Raw genomic sequence first — 17,837 nt, 5'->3', positions numbered from 1 at the left:
AGGTTTTGATTAAGAGCCATTTGAACGGTTACCTCAAAAATTTGATCGGCTCCTGAGAAAAATATTTAGAAATGTTGCTGCTAAGTTTGTCTTTCCGTAGCTTGGTATTTTTGTATTGTTGGTATTGTTGGTAATTTTGTTTTATTTTCAGCTCATGTTTGCTGCTGAATGTCATTACAGTAGCAAGACTATGACAAAACCATAACCTGCAGATCACATAGCTGAAACAATGAGCGAAAAGGGGCTTGATTCTTCAGTAGAGCTGAGCAGGACTACACACTGGTGCAATCAGCCTTTCTTGATTTGTCTATTTCACTCTTTAGATTTCTAAGCCTATCTTCTCATTGGGTCCAATTCTCCAAACAGACTTAACTATGAGCTTTGTCTTATCTTCTTCAATAATCATGTCAGGGACCTGTGCACTTACAGGCTGCACTTGCTCTAAAGTACTTTTTGGCTTTAAATAGGACCACTAGCTATTGCGACTCTGATCAGAAAAAGTGTTTACTGAGGTCATAGGTCAAATGAGCAAGTCCATCTTTGATATACAGTCTGTGTACACACCTTTTACTGTTACCTGAGAAGGACATGTTACTCAGATATGATCATAGTCAAATCTGTCCCACTGGTGGGTATGAAAGTGACCACATATAAGAGCTAGTCAATAACTAGCCTACATTTTACAGGTATTATTGGATACATGAACTAATCATTTAAGGAATGCTGCACAGTCATAAAATATCCAATTCAACTTTATTTATAAAGAACCTTAAAATACCCAGCACAGGACCAAAGTGCTGTACAGTAAAGTAATTGTACAGAGCTGAATACGTAATATAAATAAATACAAAAAACACTGCCAACAATAAGCAAAAGGCTAACAAAACCTTGACACATTGCTAATATAAATAATATATTCACTAGTACTAACAGTAAAAACATTTCTCAATAAACTGTAAATATTCAGATTAATAGAACCTAAATATTTAAACGCTATTAAACACACAAGTATATGCAGAGTATTTGTATGTACCTCTGTAGTGTAAACAGTAAGATTCAAAGAGTGTTATATTTTATAAAAGTAGTAAAACAAAGTAAAACAAAGGGGCCGTTAAATTGTTTTTAATAAAAATAGTTGAAATAACTTGGGCAGCACAGTGATGCAGCATTAGCCCTGTGCCCTCACAGCAAGAAGGTCCTGGATTTCACCCAGCCTTTGTGTGGGCATGCTTCATGTCCTCCCTGTGCTCACCTGGGTTCTCTGGTACCTTTAGGCCCATGACTGCTAGGGTAGGCTACAGGCATTTCATTTTCGAAGAACATAAAAAAAAACAGATGAATATAATTACAAATTTTCTAAACATTTAAGCATCTTTATGGTTAAATGCTTATGCTTATGCTTTCGTGTATTCCCCAGCACTCTCCAGTATTTGATTAAAAGCAGGTAGTGCAGAGTTTTTGCTTAACCGGCAAAGCTCAGGAATCCGGGTGCAGCAGCCAGGCATTCAGTTAGTTACTTTAGTCCTCATAGCTGTCTGCCTGTTCCCATACATGGCGATCTCTCTCTGTGGCTCTTCGCATAAATCTGACTCTGTCTAGCTTAACTCAGCTGGTGTAGAGTCTTAGTAACATCCTCATCTTTTATTCTCCTGCTGACTCAGCTCTATCTGACAAGTTGCTATAAACTAGATCTAAGCAATTGGAAAAGATCAGGAGTGAGACATAAAAAGGGAGGGTGACACTCATACACAGAGGATTAGGGCTGGAAAATAATAGTTTCTGAGGAAAGAAGCAGATGCTGCCCTTTGGACTTTTAAACAGTCTGTTAAAATAGCGCTAACCCACTTTAGGTCAACTTTCTTCTACTCCTCATAAACAGCAGGCGTGTGAGGTTTCTGTGCCTAAGACAAGTTGTAGGGATATTAGGGATATGTGCTCTCATCATTAAAATCCAAGAAAATAGATACATGCATGCACAGAACCAATTATTACAAGCGGGCTGCAGCCTGAGCTTTTGGGAGTACTTTTTGGGAGTACAGGAACCGACCTAATTATTTGAAATATGTGAAAAAGGAGACATCTAAAAATAAAACAAACACTATGAGTGCAGTGTATCATATTACAAATCTGAGGTTTTATATATCAATACCTAAAAAGAAATTATCTGGTTCTATCTGCTTACAAGTCTCTAATATAAAAATAAAACCTCAGTTTAACAACAACACGTGGGATAATTAACACCCTGTGATTATTTAACAAAAGCTGAATCAAACCGAAGAAGCAGTGAATGAAAAAATAATCACACCCCATGATTCAGCAGCTTGTAGAACCACCTTTAGCGGCAATAACTTGGAATAATAGTTTTCTATGTGACTTTGAGTTTTTCACATCATTGTGGAGGACTTTTCGTCCAGTCTTCTTTACAACACTGCTTCAGGACATTGGACTTTGCACACATTCATTTATACACAGTGCTCTTAAGGTCCCACCACAGCATTTCAGTCTGGTTGAGATCTGGACTTAGAGCACTTTGATTTTTTTCTTTTCATTTCTACTTTCATTACTGAATGAACTAGTCAACAACTTGAAACCCACAAGATGTACTCTGGATATAGTTCCATCTTGTTTACTGAAAGATGTTTTTGACAATGTGAGTATGAGTCCCTCCAGGTACTCCGGCTTCCTCCCACCATCCAAAGACATGCAGTTAGTGGGGATAGGTTAACTGGCTAATCCAAATTGCCCATAGGTGTGGATGTGTGAGTGAATGTGAGCGCAAATGGTTGTCTGTCCCTGTGTGTTAGCCCTGCGACAGACTGGCGACCTGTCCAGGGTGTACCCTGCCTCTCACCCTATGACAGCTGGGATAGGCTCCTATCTCCTATCCTATCTGCTCCTTTTCTGTTATATTGGGGGATACATCATCCAAGAAACTGCCCCTTCACATCAGGACCTCCTACTTTTATTTGTCTTATTTTGTATTCAAATCTTCTCAGTTCATGCTTCTTTCCTTAAATTTTGCCATGTCTTCACATGCTTTTATCTCCTTTGATTATTTTAAATGTACAGCACTTTGGTCAGCCGTTGTTGTTTTAAATATGCTATATAAATAAAATTTGACTTTTATAGAGGTGCTCACATCTACTGATGTTCAATAAATCATGTGCATTTGATTTGACTGCAGTTATCCTCTTGGACTGCTTCCGCATTTTGCCTTAATTTTTGTTAAATAAATAATGCCGCTGTGTTTCATGTCATATGTTGTGTCTATCTAATGTTATATTTGCCTAATTTTAAAACCTGGTGAATATTGGGTTTTGAATTGAGTTAATTTGGTGAAAATATGAAAATCTTAGAACTTATAAAGGGTGCAATTTCTTTTTCACATAAGTGCATTATTTACAACAGAAAAACAAAATACCCCCATTTCCTTTTCTTAACTGCGTCTCAAGTTCTGAATCTCGTGGGACTGGAGGCTATCCCAGCTGGGTGAGAAACAGGGAAAACACACTAACTACACCAGAGGAAAACTTCAGCTGAAACAGCTGATTGATGTGTGTTGACAGTGAAACCAAAAAGTAAACTGACAGACCAGAAAACCAAAAGAATGAGAGATGGTATAAGTATGTAAAAAACAAAACAAACAAAAAAACCCCCAACATATAAAAACCAAAACAGTGACATTGCCTTGTAAAGTTAACAATTTTCCAGATAAATCTTTTCTCCTTGCACAGAGTCATTTGATCTACTGTAAGTAATAAAATATTGATTAGTGCAGTATTATTGTCTCATTTTGCATGCTTTTTTAAAATTCTCACAATAAGATGTGACTCAAAAAATTAAAGTTTTACAGCTACACATATTGCGAGATTGTAGTTTACACAACACAATTACTTAAAATAAAGGTCTGTCACTTAGGAAGTGTGTTGATGTCTGTTATTTTAGTGAACAAAGCAAATTATAAATCATTGCCAAAATATTTCATTTGCGATCCATCCAGTAGATGTGGTTTTGCACGATTTAGGCGTGGGCAGTTTTATATGTAAACCACATGAAAATCTGCACCTTTTTATAGACCACAGAAGACTCGGATGAAAACAACAGTTGCCTGAGAAGCAAACAACTGGCTCATCTAAATGGAAAACAACTGGCTGAAGAAGAACATTGGCAGGGACCTCAACCCAAATGGTTAAAACTGTCCTGTAGTCTGTGTCCATCACGCTTTTCATTGCCTTCTATTTTGGGTAATTTATACTGGAGACACGAAGGTTCACTGTTAATGTATTCTAAGTAAATTAGTGACAAAAAGACTCTTATTATGGACTTGTAGACAGGCGAAAGCACTTTGTTTAACAGACTCCAGACAATTCAGTTTTCTCTGGCTGCAACAACAAAATAATAAACTGCAGAAATACACAAATTTTCCAAATTAGCACGAGCGATTCTGATGAGACTTGGCCTAGATATGTTCAGAAAAAAATGACCAAAAGTGCATCTGAAGTAACTGTTGATGCACTATCCATCCACTATATGTCTGCATTATTGCTGAGTCAGGAACCGTCCATCCAGTCTGGGGGACTCACAAGGGTGCTAGACACTTTCCTAGCTGTCATGGGGTGAGAAGCATGGTACACTACAGATTATGACAGGTTACCAATGTGTTGAGGGCTAACAGAGAGACACACAACAATTCACACTCATATTCACATCAACTGCCAAATTAGAAGCACCAATTAATCTAACACATGCCTGTCCTTGGACTGTAAACGGAAGGTGGGGTACCTGGAGAAAACCCAGCTCTGGCACAGGTAGAAGAGCACCACAGTGAGGCCCCCGCCATCCCGTGGATATGAACCCAGAGCCTTCTTGCTGTGAGGCAAAAGTGGCAACCTTAATTTTCGGACACCCCATTAGCTTCTTAGCTTTTCAACGTGAGGAACAACAGCATTTACAAATGTCTGCGTTAGAAGGTGGGTGTGGTGCCAGATAGCACAGTCACATGATCTTACATTGGTCTTTGCCTTTTCTGGTGCTGTTTTGTTTTCATTCATTAACACCACTTGGTCTGGTTTACGGTCTGTTAGGATGAAAAATCTTCCAACAGAAAAACTTTAATGTCAAAATGAATGAATGAGACTTGATTTGAAACCCCCAAATACAAACAAAACCCCATGCTAGCACACTTTTACCCCTACACAAGTTATCAGGGGTCCCTGAGGATGCTGAAAGGTTAAAATAAGTTCTTTCAAACTAGTAACTGTTCACATGACAGAGCAGGCTGTCCTGATTCCAGGCATGGAAGAGAACACTTTGATAAAGATCAAATCTGGAAGGGTACACATTAAATCGCATGGCTGTGGAATAGGTTCACTCTGAACTCTTTAGAAATGTTAAGTCTTTAATAAAGTTTTGCCTTCTACAGTTTTTAAATAAGAAGCAAATACACCTTTACTTATTATACTTGTCACGGTTCTGGGTCAGTTTCTACCCAGTATTTTGAGTTTATAATGTGTTGGTTTAATTTTCCATCAGGGATTGTTTTCTTGTTCTCTCGTTGTGTTGATGATGTCGATTATGTTTATTAGGGTTTCATGTTTCTGTTTATTTGTGTTTAGGATTTGTTCTTCGGTTGTGTTTGCTTAGTATGTCTAGTTCCATGTGTCATTTTCTGTCTGTCTCTCAATGTCGAGTCTGCGTCTTAGTGTGATGGTTTCTTGTTCCTGTTTTATTGTGAAGGTCTGCGTCTCATGTGAGTGTGTTCAGTTTTACCTCTCGTCCCGTTAATGATTCCCAGCTGTGTCTCCCACCTGTGTGTAATCTCCCTGTGATTTTCTGAGTGTATTTAAGTCGTGTCTTCTGTGTTTGTAGTTGCTGGTCCGTCTGTGTTTCCACCGTGCTTCATCTGTGTGTTTCCCTGCAGTCTACCGTCATCTGTTTCCGCCCGCTCTCATTCATGTCTAGGTTTGTGTTCTATAGTCAGTTTGTTCCCAGTTTAGTTTAGGCTTTGCTCCGTTTGTCCATTTCCTTTTTTTGTGTTTAATAAACCACCCTCACACCTGTACAAGTGCCTGCGATTGGATCCTCCTTTATTTTCCACACGGCTCATCTCACTCGCCGTGACAGTACGGACCAGCCAATATGGATCCAGCGGCATTCAGCCCACCCAGGGAGCTTCAGGAGGCCGCCATCGACTCTGTTTCTAAATTAATTAACCAGTGGTTAGAGCATGAGGGAGAAACCTCTCTTTACACCGTGGAAGCCGACCTACAACACCTTGTTTCGGGTTATCCCTGGCTATTGGACTCTCTGCATCCGCTTGCGCAGAATTTCATTCTCCACGAGCTTCACCTACACCCCCCCGCCGCTACCGCTCGCCTGCTCGCTTCAGCGGAGGACGTGCCGTCCGAACCGCCGGACGAGGGATTACCCGGCCTGTCGGAGCCGTCTCCAAGAAAGAAGCGACGTCTGCGCCGTCGGCGTGGCACCCCACAGCCGGATGTCGGGACATGTAAGCAACTGGCAGTGGTGAGTGAGAGGGACACTGTTTCTGCTTTGTCAGATACAAGGACTATTTATTCTGGGGCTATTTTTTGCGGGTCCACCGAAGATAATAGTGTTTTTTCTGTTTCATCTATGGCTATTGCTTCTGAGACTGTCTTTCCTGAGCCCACGTCCTGTGTTAATGACTGTTTCCACTTTGCTGCTGCCAAACCTGGAATTACTGAGCCTGGCATTATGAATTTAGACAATGAAAACGTTCGGGACTCTTTTTCATCTGCACTGGTCTATTCAGGGGAAGCTGTAAACCTCACTGACCATGTTCTCTCATCTACACCTTCACCACAGGCTAACGTTGGGTTTGTAACACAGTCAGCAGCCCAGCTGCCCTCAGTTCAGTCAGCAGCCCAGCTGCCCTCAGTTCAGTCAGCAGCCCAGCTGCCCTCAGTTCAGTCAGCAGCCCAGCTGCCCTCAGTTCAGTCAGCAGCCCAGCTGCCCTCAGTTCAGTCAGCAGCCCAGCTGCCCTCAGTTCAGTCAGCAGCCCAGCTGCCCTCAGTTCAGTCAGCAGCCCAGCTGCCCTCAGTTCAGTCAGCAGCCCAGCTGCCCTCAGTTCAGTCAGCAGCCCAGCTGCCCTCAGTTCAGTCAGCAGCCCAGCTGCCCTCAGTTCAGTCAGCAGCCCAGCTGCCCTCAGTTCAGTCAGCAGCCCAGCTGCCCTCAGTTCAGTCAGCAGCCCAGCTGCCCTCAGTTCAGTCAGCAGCCCAGCTGCCCTCAGTTCAGTCAGCAGCCCAGCTGCCCTCAGTTCAGTCAGCAGCCCAGCTGCCCTCAGTTCAGTCAGCAGCCCAGCTGCCCTCAGTTCAGTCAGCCACTTCACCATCAATTACGTCTCTGCTACTTGTAGCTCAGTCACCACTAGCTCAGCAGCCTACCCACTCATTCACTCAGTCATCATCCTCACAGCCTCATTTTAAGCAGGGAACACACTTCACCACAATATCTGCTGGTTCTCTTAAGCTGGCCATGTCAGAGACTGAGACGCACTCCAGGGCCTCCCCAGAGGCTGGGTTTCAGCCCCCAGCAGACTCTGGACCCCTGGAGGTAAAGAAGCCAGCTGAGGACTGCACCCGGCTGTCGCTGCCTGAGCTGAGTCAATGCTCGGTGCAGCTGCAGTCAGCCTTGTGTTTGCCAGAGGCCCGTGCGCCTGCTGGTTCTGATCTGTTCCTGCCAGAGGCCCGTGCGCCTGCTGGTTCTGATTTGTTCCTGCCAGAGGCCCGTGCGCCTGCTGGTTCTGATCCGTTCCTGCCAGAGGTCCCCGCGCCTGCTGGTTCTGTTCTGCGCCCGCCAGAGGTCCCCGCGCCTGCTGGTTCTGTTCTGCGCCCGCCAGAGGTCCCCGCGCCTGCTGGTTCTGTTCTGTGCCCGCCAGGGGCCCCTGTGCCCGCTGGTCCTGAGACTGTTCTCACTGGAGGGCCCGAGGAGCCCGTCCAGCCTCCTGTCTCGTCCGCTGGAGGGCCCGAGGAGCCCGTCCAGCCGCCTGTCCCGTCCGCTGGAGGGCCCGAGGAGCCCGTCCAGCCTCCTGTCCCGTCCGCTGGAGGGCCCGAGGAGCCCGTCCAGCCTCCTGTCTCGTCCGCTGGAGGGCCCGAGGAGCCCGTCCAGCCCCAAGACTCGTCCGCTGGAGGGCCCGAGGAGCCCGTCCAGCCCCAAGACTCGTCAGCTGGAGGTTCAGGAGAACCCAGCCAGCTTCCTGCCTCGTCAGCTGGAGGGCCCGAGGAGCCCGTCCAGTCTTCTGCCTCGTCAGCTGGAGGGCCCGAGGAGCCCGTCCAGTCTTCTGCCTCGTCCGCTGGAGGGCCCGAGGAGCCCGTCCAGTCTTCTGCCTCGTCCGCTGGAGGGCCCGAGGAGCCCGTCCAGTCGCCTGTCTTGTCCGCTGGAGGGCCCGAGGAGCCCGTCCAGCCGCCTGCCTCGTCCGCTGGAGGGCCCGAGGAGCCCGTCCAGCCGCCTGCCTCGTCCGCTGGAGGGCCCGAGGAGCCCGTCCAGCTGCCTGCCTCGTCAGCTGGAGGGCCCGAGGAGCCCGTCCAGCCGCCAGCTGCAGCCTCATCATCATCCTCGCCGGCTGCCGCTCCATCTAAACCACCGGCAGCAACAGCGGCTTCATCTACACCGCCGGCAGCAGCAGCGGCTTCATCCTCGCCAGCTGCGGCCTCCGTGTCTTCATCCTCGCCAGCTGCAGCCTCCGTGGCTTCATCCTCGCCAGCTGCAGCCTCCGTGGCTTCATCCAGCCTCCGTGGCTTCATCCTCGCCAGCTGCAGCCTCCGTGGCTTCATCCTCGCCAGCTGCAGCCTCCGTGGCTTCATCCAGCCTCCGTGGCTTCATCCTCGCCAGCTGCAGCCTCCGTGGCTTCATCCTCGCCAGCTGCAGCCTCCGTGGCTTCATCCTCGCCAGCTGCAGCCTCCGTGGCTTCATCCTCGCCAGCTGCAGCCTCCGTGGCTTCATCCTCGCCAGCTGCAGCCTCCGTGGCTTCATCCACGCCGTCGCCTGGTCCAGCTCCGGCTTCATCGTCGCCTGGTCCAGCCTCTGCCTCAGCTTCCGCCTCGCCTGGTCCAGCCTCTGCCTCAGCTTCCGCCTCGTCTGGTCCAGCCTCTGCCTCAGCTTCCGCCTCGTCTGGTCCAGCCTCTGCCTCAGCTTCCGCCTCGTCTGGTCCAGCCTCTGCCTCAGCTTCCGCCTCGTCTGGTCCAGCCTCTGCCTCAGCTTCCGCCTCGTCTGGTCCAGCCTCTGCCTCAGCTTCCGCCTCGTCTGGTCCAGCCTCTGCCTCAGCTTCCGCCTCGTCTGGTCCAGCCTCTGCCTCAGCTTCCGCCTCGCCTGGTCCAGCCTCTGTGCCTTCGTCCACGCCTGGTCCAGCCTCTGTGCCTTCGTCCACGCCTGGTCCAGCCTCTGTGCCTTCGTCCACGCCTGGTCCAGCCTCTGTGCCTTCGTCCACGCCTGGTCCAGCCTCTGTGCCTTCGTCCACGCCTGGTCCAGCCTCTGTGCCTTCGTCCACAGCCTGGTCCAGCCTCTGTGCCTTCGTCCACGCCTGGTCCAGCCTCTGTGCCTTCGTCCACGCCTGGTCCAGCCTCTGTGCCTTCGTCCACGCCTGGTCCAGCCTCTGTGCCTTCGTCCACGCCTGGTCCAGCCTCTGTGCCTTCGTCCACGCCTGGTCCTGCGGTTGCAATGCCGCCGTCAGAGCCCGCTCGGCCTGTTCTACCTCGCCTCTGGCGGCCATTTTCCAGGCCTCTGAGTTGGCATCATGGCCATTATGGACGGCCTCCGGAAAGGGTTCGTTGCCGCCGCTGGCCTCGCGGTCGGCCTCCGGACCTGCTCTGTGGCCGCCGTTGCCGTGTGCACGGTCGGCCCCCCGACCTGCTCTGTGGCCGCCGTTGCCGTGTGCACGGTCGGCCCCTGGAACTGTTTGCTCGTCGCCGCCGTTGCCGTGTGCACGGTCGGCCCCCTGAACTGTTTTGGCTCTTGTGTTGTCGACCCCCAGACTTATCTGTGGACTCATGACTGTCTTGTTTTGTGTTGACCTGTTTTTTTTGGTTTGGTCTGGACTGTGTGCTCCTTGTTTTTTGTTTTGGACCCTCCTTCCTGGACCCCCTCCGCCCGCCCTGGTCTGATGCTCGGTTTTGTTGTTCTGTTTTCTGTTTAGGGCTGTCGGGAGCCAGCCCTTGGAGGGGGGGTACTGTCACGGTTCTGGGTCAGTTTCTACCCAGTATTTTGAGTTTATAATGTGTTGGTTTAATTTTCCATCAGGGATTGTTTTCTTGTTCTCTCGTTGTGTTGATGATGTCGATTATGTTTATTAGGGTTTCTGTTTATTTGTGTTTAGGATTTGTTCTTCGGTTGTGTCTGCTTAGTATGTCTAGTTCCATGTGTCATTTTCTGTCTGTCTCTCAATGTCGAGTCTGCGTCTTAGTGTGATGGTTTCTTGTTCCTGTTTTATTGTGAAGGTCTGCGTCTCATGTGAGTGTGTTCAGTTTTACCTCTCATCCCGTTAATGATTCCCAGCTGTGTCTCCCACCTGTGTGTAATCTCCCTGTGATTTTCTGAGTGTATTTAAGTCGTGTCTTCTGTGTTTGTAGTTGCTGGTCCGTCTGTGTTTCCACCGTGCTTCATCTGTGTGTTTCCCTGCAGTCTACCGTCATCTGTTTCCGCCCGCTCTCATTCATGTCTAGGTTCGTGTTCTATAGTCAGTTTGTTCCCAGTTTAGTTTAGGCTTTGCTCCGTTTGTCCATTTCCTTTTTTTGTGTTTAATAAACCACCCTCACACCTGTACAAGTGCCTGCGATTGGATCCTCCTTTATTTTCCACACGGCTCATCTCACTCGCCGTGACAATACTACTCACTACCAATGTGAATAGCATAAAGTTATACTTTCTATACTACTATACTAGAGCTATACTGCTGAGGTGTGAAAACATCTGTGAGTGTACAAACTCAGGCTACATCATCTGAGGCCAGGGTTCTCAGACTGCTGCCTCACATTAAAAGGCAAACTTCTTCCATCTGCAAGAAGTTCCTCTGGCATTTCCTCTGTTACCCTCGCAACAGTGATGAAACCAATTGGAGCAGACTTTTCTGTGATCTAATTATGCCTGTTTCAGTCATTGAGAGACCCCTGGAACCACCTCGTATGTCGGAAACGATGCTACAGGCTAATCTGTGCTTTACATTGTTAAGGTGGTGCTGAACAGACAGAACAACGTGACATCTTCAAAGTGAGACCGAGTCGATCTGCCGCAACCGCTAGTCTGCAAATTACTTTACTTTGGTCTGTCCAGACAAAGGGTACTACATCTGTGTGAAACTTTTCTAAAGCTGAGTGTAGACAAAAGAAGAAACTGCAGTTTAGGGTAAAACCATGCACAAGATTTATAGGCAATATTTCTATTACTGTTTGTTAATGTTTGTTTTGTCTAAAAAAAGGGGGGGTTGTGAAAGTTATATGGAACAAAAAAATAATAATGGCTGTTATATCATTTGTGGTCTAACCTTTTAAATGGGGACTTTTGCTGCTGCTTCCCTGCACTGATCATCCACAGGTAAAGTGAAAATTTCCTGTAAAACATCTTCCTCCCATAGCCCGATTTCTAAACCATCCGCCAATGCTGCCAACAAGGCGTGTGAGCAGGAGGTCAGTGAATTAGTATCAAATGACTCAATCATCTGTTGGGAATGTGGAACAAAATTAGTCTGCTCGCTTTTTCCTGTCAGTGTGTCATATTATATCTGCTCAATTCACATCAAACAAACTGACCGAGGATGCATATTTTAAGAATGAATAAATCTTATAGCGGAACATGATTTGAGATCTATGTTATTCATGTGAGGGCCCTGGTGCAGTGAAAGGTAATGTGAGATTTGGTTTCTGTTCAAAGTTATATTTGAATAAAGATTTTTTTGTCCACTTTCTTTTTAAACCAAAAAGTTGAATTTCTAATTGATAAAACATGCTGGTGCTTTAGTATCGGGCATATATTTGTAATGTCCAAAATTTACCACACCCGTGACGAAAATCTTGCAAAAAACACACATAAATGTCCAGAATTAAACTCAAAATCCACTGGGTAAGCAGTGTTCACTCTTCGTGCCTGACTGCTGATGTTCGTGTAATGTCACTGAGGGACTACACAAGCAAAACACAGCCTGATTACATGACACTCAAATATATATATACAGTGTGATATACCGAGGTTAGTGCTGTGAAAAATGAATTAAAAAAATCTTGTGATGTCTGTCAACTCTTATATGTGTGTACTACAGGTGCACAGCACACACTCTTTACCACTGTGTGTGTCTCGTCTGCGATTTACTGAACATCTAACGGCTAGCTGCTTGCTATGGAGACAGAAATTGTATTTGACTGCTTTTCAAAAGAGGCTTTTATATGAGCTTTGTGTCTGGTGTGTTCAAATTTGAAAAAGAACAGGAGGCTGACCAGCTGACAGGCAATTAGTGCTGACTTGGCACTGGTTAACCTTAAAGCTGTTTGTTGAGTCATTGAGGGAAAAAAAAGTCTATAATCATCATTCAGGATGTTGTAATTGAAAATGATGCATACACCTCGTCTGCTTTCTATTTTTGAGACCTTAGAGCAATAGATTCCCAGCATACTGTACAAGTGGCCATAGTTAAAAAATAGCACACATCAAAAACTTTCTGTTCAGGTTTGCCCTGTGTCTGTTCAGCAGCTGTTGCCCTGCACAGCTTTAATAATATGACATGAACTGTGGATGGAGTGAAAGTTCACAAATGAAATAGACATGGAGGTAGAGGATGTGTAGGTTTCCACTACCATAGGCCAGTCTAATCTGAAATGTATCAGAAGCTAGAGCAATTCTGTTTCATGAATACAAATAAATGGGTGGGCTACTGGTGTAAACGGTACTACTTTAACCTCTTCACATCCAGCAGGTCACAGGATCTAGGATTAGGAGGAGGATTGGAGTTAGGGTGGGGCTTTGTTTTAGCTCCACACCCTAAACGAGTTGTTGTGACCTGGATGGAGATTAATCTTTGCCAACAATGTGCAAGTAAAATGCGGAAAAGTCATGTTCAAGATAGAACAAACACAATTTTCAAACATGATGGGACTCACAATCACCTGGGTTTTTGAACTTTGAACCACTGTAACTCCTTCAACATCCTTAGGTCAAGAGTGCAGGTCACAAAAATGAGGCAAGCCATGGTTAGGCAGGCCGTTTTACCAAGGGCAGTGCATTAAGGCACTAAAGCTAAAAAACACCTTGTGAGTAATGATGCACATGACATTTGACGAAATGCCCTGATGCAACACCTCAGAATGAGATCACACTGGACAGCCCAGTCTCATTAATCACATAACCCAGTGAGCCACGCACTAAAGGGCACATGCCAAATGACATGTGGCCTAACTGAAACATGCCAGCAGATTCAACAAAACCACCTTACTCTTCACCCCAGGACTGAAAATGGCCAGCGGTGCAAAAATAATGAGCCGAAACTAAATAAGCAAAGCTGCATGACTGGATGCAGAGCTTCATTTCCTAAATAATCAACAATGAACAGTGAGCACTGAAAAAAACAAAACAAAACTTCATACTTTTAAAACAACACATGAACTGTCTCTATGGATCAACAGAAGCATTTGTCACTGAGAGGCAATGAACACTGCAATACAGTGGTCTCAGATTACCAAGAAGAAAGTCAAAAGAGTAAGTGTTTCACATATAATAATCATGTAATCCTTATTCAGCATACGCATGTGGGATAGATTAGGGTAGCAGAATAAAGTCCCATAATTTACCAAGTCAAATTATAAAGGTGAATACGCACAAGAGCAAGAGGAGATCTAGTAGCAGAAGAGATTTCATTTTAAAGAAGTTTAATTCAATTTGTTTAATCGTTTGTGTAACTTTATGTGGGTCTGTTTTATTGTTGAGTTTTAAAGATAAAGCCATTAGTGGGAAAAACTCCAACCATCTTGAAATTGGTAGATAATGTTAAACAGTTTATGATTTACTGCTGCCAAATAATTCAGTTCGATAAACACCAGCCAGACATCTACACCAATGACAAATTACAGAGAAATAAGTAAACTTACCCAAGCCTGTCTTCTTCCTTCTTCCTCAGATCAAAATCTCTCTGGACAACTTCCCACACATGCTGAGCCTCCTCATCTGTGAGCTTGGAAAGATCAAGCTTCTTGCCTGCAGTGCTGCCAGGCATGATTGTGAACCTGATGCCTGCAAACTAGCAATATCCCTGGTTTTGGGCTGTAACAAACAGAAGTAGTTTAAGTCATTAGTCAGCATTAATAGCACCCGGTGGCATATAACAATATGGGAACATTTCTGCATGCATTGTAACGTTTAAGATAAACTCTGAATGATGAGGTTTATAGCATGACATGTGAGTGATTAAATTCTATCACATTCTTTGGGGATGATCACGTCATGTTTATTAGTACAAGCTAAGTGTTTAAAAAAGATTTTTTAAACAAAGTTTGCATGTAAATGTCCCTGCAAGTCCAACGTACGTGTGAGTGGAGAGTGGAAGTGGGATTTAATAAACAGCTTTCTGAACTCACTCACTGAACTCAGTTTGCAAAATCTAACCAAACAGCACAGGTCATGGATATGCATTACATATCCTGTCTCACTTTACTGTATGAGAAAAAGATTTTTTTAATATTAAAGGTCAGGTTCAGATTTATTAAGTCATCCCTGCATGTGCTGAAAATGTTCTCTTCCTATAGTGGCTACAAAAAGACAAATGGGACCGAATCTAGAGAGTTGCACCAGTTCCAGATGCCAGCTTTGGCTTTAAAAAGCATTGTTGCATATGATGAGGTTCAGGCTGTATTTATGCCTTGTGTCAGCAGTCTACACTGTAGACTTTAGGCCCCTTAATACCAATCACTTGAGGTTTGAATGCCAGAGCCTGTCAGATAATTGCTGCTAACCATGTGCATCTCTTTGTGGTAACAGTTCACTGTCTTCCGATTGCTTCTACCAGCATGAGAATGTGTCATCTCAAACTAATTTCATGAACATGACCTTAATCTTAGTAGACTGCAGTGCCTCCCAGTGATTAGATCTAAATCCAGTCGAATCAGGAATATGCTGGAACCAATCTTTGACAAATGATATCATGCAATCAACAAGAACTTCAGATTTCTTTTTGTTGAATCCATGCCACTTAGAGCTGAGGCTATTTGAGAGTAAAGAAAGGCCCAACCTAGCATTTGCAAGGTGTTCTACTTGACCAACTATTACAGTTTTTAAGATCCACCAGGTCAATGTCAACCCAGCTAGTGTGTGTGTCCTGTTTGTTTTAGCCACAATGCTAAATGGGCAGATTTACAGAAAGAAATGAATTCTCATACGTTTTGGAATTGGAGTGTTTCCTGTTTAAAGAGCTGTTTTTTCTACTTGGGTAGTTTATACAGGTGACGTTCTATACAAACTGAGTACATGTTAACTAAAACCCAAGCCAACTTCTAACCTCGCCTATAATCCTCAATGGGTTGCAAAGACCCAGTAGACCACAGACATTAAAGTTTGGTTTGCAAACTCCACTGGAAATGTAAGCAAATAAACCTGAATGTGGGCTACTAGAAACTAAAAACAAAAACACTTTTTGTTGCTAGGGGGCATATATTCTGTAAAGTTGGGCATTTTAATGATTTTTACGGCAGTCTGTGGTGACTGACTTGCTTTTGGAGTTAGCCTCAAATGTCCAGTAGAAGAACTGCAGTCTTTGTCAATTTCAAACCTCCAGGGCTTGTTGCTTGGCTTTAACTGATACCGATATTAATACTGCACTCCACCCTATAGTGATTACTTTTGGTTTCAAGGCCTCAAAATGCGACTTTACTGTACAGTATAGTACATTTACTTCCTGTCTTCATAGAAAAGCTTTATTGTGCTTGTGAGTCACTCAAGCTGTCACTCAAGAGCTGAAAACAATGTCCTATGGGGAAATCTACTGTCAAGTTCATTTCCCACTGTTTTGCCCAAACATATCAGACCACTATATTAAGCGCTTAAACCTTCTCAACCACATGGATGTGTCCTGTGATCCGGAAAGGTTTGGCACAGCTCAACAATCACATCACTGCAGGATTTTAATCAAGTTTCTGTTATAATGGAGCCTCGACAAAATATTTCACATGGTTCGGTTTCAGAATGCATTACTTTCAGAGGATGAGGTAAGGCTACTCAAGCTGACAGAATGATACACATAAATAAGTGAAGGAATGTTCCGGATGGTCACATAATTGTCTTGTTTTCCAGAGGCCATGCAAGAATAACTCTTCCATCACGTGACTGGCCAACCAAATCTAATTTCTCCTTGTGCAAGTGGGCAGTAATGTTAAAAACAAGCGCGCCAGTTGAGAGAAAAACAAGTTTCATTGAAATGGTAGAATATGAACACATCATTGCTCACAGTTTTCCCACAGTTAAACTCTTACATGTTAACAGGCGAGCTGTCTATGCTGCCTCTACGTGTATTTGTTAAGTGGGTGTGAGCTACTGATTTCGCTGTGCTCTATTAAGTAAACATTGTAAAGAAGTGAATAAGAAGATATAAATAATTCCCAAAAGCAATCAGTATGGCACTTTACTTTCAATAATCCTATTTTCTGAGGTCTGTAAACTGAACATATTCTGAAATGAAATTCAGGGAATTTATTGTTCCTGCAATGTATTCAACAGGTGCAGGGGTTTTGCAGCAATCCTTATGTTTGCAAAGGGAAGGTTTTACAGCAGGGTTGGAAACATTAATCCTGGGATAGTTTTACTCTAAGAAACTATAGCGATAACAAACAAGTTCTTTATTTCATATAAAGTCATTTTACACCTATGTAAACCTATGCTACCTCTGAGGAGATTAAAGGAAATTGACCTTAAAAAACATAAAAGATGTGTCTTTCATTAAAAGTTAAAACCTTTCAAGACATACACAAGTTAAAACCCTGACAATTAAAGTAACACAATTCTTACAAATCAGGAGATATGAACACATTAACAAGACACTGACTTACCTTTGTGGTGGTTTAGTTGCCTGCAGGCAGTGTTTCCTCTAAAGGCAGACAAAGCTGACTGCAGGGCAAAAACTAAGTAGCAGAAAGCACTGCTAATCACATGTCTTGTTAACCAAGAGGAAGAAAAGCCGGGGAGACAGCCTCCTCTCCGCCTTCTTTGACTTTACTTCAAAAGGTCTGGCTTTAAGCTTGCCCCCCCTCCCAGGCCTCATCCATAGCATTATTCAAATATACTGGAACTGCTATTTTGTCAAGAAAGTAGCTGAATAATGGTAATCAATCAATTTGCAAGCAATTATTTGGGAGCATTAGATCACTAGGACGGTCAGAACATGCTGTGATCAGGAGGTTATATTAAAGCCAGTCACATGCAGTGGATCCTGAGTTAGATGAGAAAGTGTGATGCATGACTACAGAGCTGTTAACCTTACTTAATTAATACCTGATATCCTCCATTATAGTTTTGAAAAGAAAAACACTCGATCTTCTAACATGGGAACAAAAGCAACCCCCCCCCCCCCCCCCCAAAAAAAAAAAAAAAAAGCATCACTGCTGTTAATAATTGATGTATTGCCGTGTTTAAAGAGTACTTAGAAACACAACATAGTTGTAGGCCTGTTATTAACACAGCAGGTGGAACAGTTTTCTTTGTCAGAAAGCAATCAGGTTCACGTACAAAGCCAAACATTTTATGCTTTGAGTTGCAACTTGGAAGTGCTTATTTTGTGTTGAAATCATTACAGTCACTAATGTGAAAGTAGGATTTTGGAGAAACTTCTCATAGAT

At 44.5% G+C, this 17,837-nt stretch overlaps 1 protein-coding gene across 3 annotated transcripts in view; it reads right to left on the bottom strand.

The window, feature by feature from the left end:
- Positions 1–17,243, bottom strand: part of mlphb (melanophilin b) — a 51,465-nt gene extending 34,222 nt beyond the window's left edge. For 2 of the 3 annotated variants that reach the window (XM_085134948.1, XM_085134947.1), the window contains exons 1-2: positions 17,052–17,243; positions 14,106–14,277 (exon numbers count right to left, since the gene is read on the bottom strand). In XM_085134948.1, coding sequence (XP_084991074.1) covers positions 14,106–14,230 — 125 coding nt within the window. In that variant the 5' untranslated portion in view covers positions 14,231–14,277; positions 17,052–17,243. The remainder of the gene's footprint in view (positions 1–14,105; positions 14,278–17,051) is intronic. The other variant, XM_085134949.1, reaches the window with a different exon arrangement.
- Positions 17,244–17,837: the final 594 nt, after the last annotated feature.

This window comes from Neolamprologus multifasciatus, chromosome 16 (assembly GCF_963576455.1).
Source record: "Neolamprologus multifasciatus chromosome 16, fNeoMul1.2, whole genome shotgun sequence".
In the NCBI taxonomy this organism is placed as follows: domain Eukaryota; kingdom Metazoa; phylum Chordata; class Actinopteri; order Cichliformes; family Cichlidae; genus Neolamprologus; species Neolamprologus multifasciatus.
The sequence above is the reverse complement of the archived record's forward strand: the minus strand, read 5'-3'. Positions and strand labels throughout refer to the sequence as shown.